Source organism: Petaurus breviceps, unplaced genomic scaffold (assembly GCF_028583685.1).
Source record: "Petaurus breviceps papuanus isolate PSGF00001 unplaced genomic scaffold, PetGlider_PUasm1.0 90330, whole genome shotgun sequence".
NCBI lineage: Eukaryota > Metazoa > Chordata > Mammalia > Diprotodontia > Petauridae > Petaurus > Petaurus breviceps.
The window spans coordinates 861,572-866,278 of record NW_027187219.1 but is presented as its reverse complement, the minus strand read 5'-3'; the positions used below and the strand labels follow the sequence as shown (position 1 = coordinate 866,278).

The window sequence follows — 4,707 nt, the reverse complement described above, 5'->3', positions numbered from 1 at the left end:
TTCTTTCTTTCTTTCTTTCTTTCTTTCTTTCTTTCTTTCTTTCTTTCCCTCCCTCCCTCTTCCCTCCCTCCCTTTCTTTCTTTCTTTCTTTCTTTCTTGGGGGGAAGGTAGGGCAATTGGGGTTAAGTGACTTGCCCAAGGTCACACGGCTAGTTTTTGTGTTAATTGTCTGAGGCTGGATTTGAATTCAGGTCCTCCTGACTCCAGAGCCAGTGCTCTATTCACTGCACCACCTAGCTGCCCCTACCCTCTTTCTTCAAGCATGCATATGTGTACCCTGTTAAAGGAAATTGACATAAGGGTATTTCAAAGATCTTTGGTTTGATTAGAATATGGGGATTACCAGAGATAAATATTCCAACCCTTCTCTTCTTGGTCTGATAGTGGTTTCGTGTTGATGGATCTCCTAAAAAAAAATTCATCCCCTAGTGGTTGAGTTACTCTAAATCCTAGGTCCTTGGACAAAAGACAGAGAGTCTATCACTCAACCCAGACTGGAAGCCTTTCTAGCTTGGTAGTACTAGTTGCGGCTTATCCTCTATGAGGACAGAAGGTCATTTCCATGCACAATGCAATGAAACCTTGTTCTTGGCAAAGCCTGGATTCTGTAGAATATGGTAACACACACACACCACATACACACACATACACACCACACCACACACACACACCACACACTCACATACACACACATATACACCACACACTACACACACACACACACACACACACACACACACCCCTCCATGCCCCCAAGGAAGATGAGATTAGCTAGTATTTGATGTCATATTAGCAAGTGAAAGGAGAGGAGAGAAAAGGAAGATGCCAGAGTGTCTGGAAGTCAGATTTCCATAAAAACGCCCATTTAGGGTCTTGTAGTGAAAGCTTTTCATTTCTTGTTTTGAAAATTCTCTGAAGTGATTTGCTCCAGGTCACCCAGGAAGCACAAGAGATCGGGGTTTGAACCCAAGGCCTGTGATTCAGAAGCTAGTGTTCTTCCCAATATACTATGCTATTCCAGAAGATCCTCTGGCACACAAGAATAGCCAGGCTTTGTAGAGAGCAGCGAGGTAGCACCCGGGATAAAGTGGTGAAGTGCCAGGCTTGAAGTCAGGAAGACCCGGGGTCAAATCTGGCCTCAAACATTTCCTAGCTGTGTGACCCTAGACAAGTCACTTAACCTTGTTTGCCTTAGTTCCCTCATCTGTTAAACGAGCTGGAGAAGAAAATGGCAAATTACTCTATATCCTTGTCAAGAAAATTCTCAAAAGGCGTCGTGAAGAATTGGACATGACTAAAGATGACTGAACAACAACAAAAACAGAAAACTTCTCTGAACCACCAAGCTGTGCTAATAGTCAGCATTGATAGAACATTTTAAGGTTTATTATTATTAAATAATTCTTTATTATTATTATTTAAGGTTTATTATTATTATATATTATTATAATAATTATTATAATTATATCACTAACCCTGAGAGGCAGGGGCTAATATTACTCCCATTTAACAGATGAAGAAATAGAGAAATTGAGATGTAGGAAAGATGACTGGTCCAAGACCATGTAAGTAGTATCAGGTGGAATTTGAACCCATAGTCTCTAGAGGAGGGAACTCAGGATGTGATCTGAGAATTCACTATGTTTGTTTCTGCCAGAGCTAAGTAACAACTAAATGTCTATGAAAGACGTTTTTCTTCTGCTTAAAAGAAAATGTAATCGGCCTTGACTAATGACTTGTCATGGAGAATGAAGGGTTCCTAGAAAGAATAAAACTGCTTCAAGGAAAAAAGAAAGATGGGGGAAAAAAAAGATTTAAGAGACAGAAAAGAAATCCAAACTATTTCGAGGAGGCCAGAAGAATGTGGCAGAAACAGAGGTAACAAAAACAGCCCAAGGAGGTCATGTGCTCTGCTAAGATTGCATTATAGAGAAGACAAAAACCCAGGGGAAAGATGGGAGGAGCAGAATGTTTTCGTTTGGAGCTGCGTCACAGGTTTGCCACCTTCTCTGGGAAGTGAGGCGCACTTGATCAATGCAATGACTTAAAGCTTTAAACAAATGCAATTATTTATTATTTTTATTAATACACCAATTAACATATTATTATAATTTTATTAATATATTATTATATTTTTATTAACATATTATTATATTTTATTAATATATAAAATAAAAGATGTTGGTGAGGGAGAGGGGGAGAGCCTTCAGTTCCGTGGCACATCCTGTTCTCTGGGACTTTAGTCCAATGTGTAGTAGTTGCAGGAGGAAGATTTCAACTAAGTATAAAGAAAAAACTTAATTATTAGCGTTGTCCCACACAAGGGAACAGATGAGACAAACAAGACCCAAAGAGGGCAAGCAATTTGCCTAAGGCCACACAGCTAGCAAGTGCCTGAACTGAAGCCTGCTTAGGTTTGTGCTGGAGCCATGGTGTGGACTACATGACCTACCATCAGCATAATGTGCTCGACCCACGGGTGATTTTTCGTTTTCTCTTCCTCAACAGCAACGAGGAGATGTTTAAGATGTCCTCACTACATGTCGAGCACGCCTCCTTAGTAAATGACTTCTGGAGCTTTGGGGGAAACGAGAAAAGCCTGAAGTTCATCCAGCGCTGCATTCGGCACTTCCCCAGCTACTGCCTGCTGGGGCCAGAGGGCACTCCCGTGTCCTGGGATCTAATGGACCAGACCGGAGAATTGCGCATGGCGGGAACTGTGCCAGAGTATCGGAGGCGGGGCCTGATCTCCCATGTCCTCTACCACCAGATCCAGGCTCTGGACAAAATGGGCTTCCCTATGTACTCCCATGTCGCTAGGGACAATCAAAGCATGAAGCAGATCTGTAATAACTTGAAGACCAGGCTCATGCCCTACCACTGGCAGCAGTGGAACTGTCAGCCCTTCACGGGCATGGCAGCCAAGGACAGTGAGAGCCAGAGCAGGGGGAAGGGTGGCAGTGAGAGCAGGGGCTCGGGCTCCTGCTGAGCAGGGCACAGGCTCCTCCAGGGAAATCTGGGAGTGTAGAGCGATGGAGTGTTAAGCATCTTTGACCCCACTGGCCTCTCACTGTAGAACATCAAGCTTAAGCGGAACACACCGATTTCCTTGTATAAATCTTATCACGATAACAAAAGGACTGACTCTTTTTCCTTGGGTCTTTCTGTTAAGAGGAGATTTAGAAGTTCCCTGGGGTGATGCTGGGCACCTATAAAGGGGGAGGGGGCACAATGTCTAGAAGGCTTCAGACATCACAGTAAATGCCCTTCCCTTCTGGTTCTAAACAATCCCGTGTTGATAGCAGCAATTACCTCCCTGTGATAGACTGCCCTGGGACCCAAAGAGCAGAGCCTTAGACAGATGGTCTTTGGAGTCAGATGGTCAGTTCTGCTACCTCCCTCCCTGTGCAGCCCCAGGACCAGGTTCACAGAGCTTCAAAGGACCTCAAAGGCCATCTAAGTGAACCCCCTCATATTACAGATGAGGAGACTGAGACCCAGAGAGGAGCATCCCAAGGTTGCACAGATAGTAAGTGGGAAAACTTGGAAAGCCAGGTCTTCTGATTTTTTTGTTTTTGTTTTTTTGCTTTTTGGAGGGCAATTGGGGTTAAGTGACTTGCCCAAAGTCACATGGATAGTAAGTGTGTCAAGTGTCTGAGGCTGGATTTGAACTCAGGTCCTCCTGATTCCAGGGCTGGTGCTCCATTTCCTGTATCACCTAGTCGCCTCCAGGTCTTCTGATTTTTAATCCATAACAGTTTGCACTGCTACTCTATGGACCTCAGTTTCTCCCTCTGTAAAGTGAGGAGTCTTGAAGATCTCAAAAGTCCCTTCTGGCAGTCCTATGATACTCCATACCCTGCTTGTTTTACAGATGAGGAAACTGAGGAAAACAGGGTGAAGTGACTTGCCCAGGGTCACACAGCTAATAAGTGTCTGAGGCCAGATTTGAATTCGGGAAAATGATAGCCCAGTGCTTTATCCGTTGTGCCACTTAGCTGTCGTCTATCCCCCAGCACACTTTTCCAGTCACTGCTAGTTCCCCACCCTTAGATCCTACTCCCCAAATAATCAAGAAAAACTCATAGTTCCCACTCTTGATGGACACTAGTCTTAAGGTCAGGACACCTGGGTGGACCCCTGAATCAGTCATTTATAATCTGGGTAACCCTGAACAAATTATTTCCCTCCTTTGAACCTTTTTCCTAATTTGCAAAGTAGAAGTGATATTTGCCCTGGGGTCAATGGGACCAAACCTTAAGGTGTGCAACCTCAGGTAAGACATTTCTTTTGTTTGGTCTCAGTCTGTAAAATGAAAGCCTTCTACTAATTGGGCCCCAAAGTCCTTCCAAGTCTGAGTACATGATCCTAAAAATCATCATATAAATTTTATTTAGGATAGAGCTAGAAGAGGCTTTAAGAGTCACCTAGTTCAGCCTTCCCACCCTCATCTCTCTTACAAGTGATGAAAACAAGGGCTGGAGATGGAAGCCAATGGCCCAAGGTTATGTATGTAGCTTGTAAAAATAAGGTCAGGGATTTGAAGCTGGAACCTCAGAAAAGCTAGGGGACCAATGCAACAGGTGCTAGATGAAGAAAGAAAACACCTATGTTCAAAGAGACAGAGAGAGAGAGAGAGAGACAGAGAGAGAGAGACAGAGAGAGAGAGAGAGAGAGAGAGAGAGACAGAGAGAGAGAGACAGAGAG

At 43.9% G+C, this 4,707-nt stretch overlaps 1 protein-coding gene across 1 annotated transcript in view; it reads left to right on the top strand.

The window, feature by feature from the left end:
* Positions 1 to 3,963, top strand: part of LOC138177068 (glycine N-acyltransferase-like) — a 10,772-nt gene extending 6,809 nt beyond the window's left edge. The window contains exon 6 of the mRNA XM_069108048.1: positions 2,509 to 3,963. Coding sequence (XP_068964149.1) covers positions 2,509 to 2,989 — 481 coding nt within the window. The 3' untranslated portion in view covers positions 2,990 to 3,963. The remainder of the gene's footprint in view (positions 1 to 2,508) is intronic.
* Positions 3,964 to 4,707: the final 744 nt, after the last annotated feature.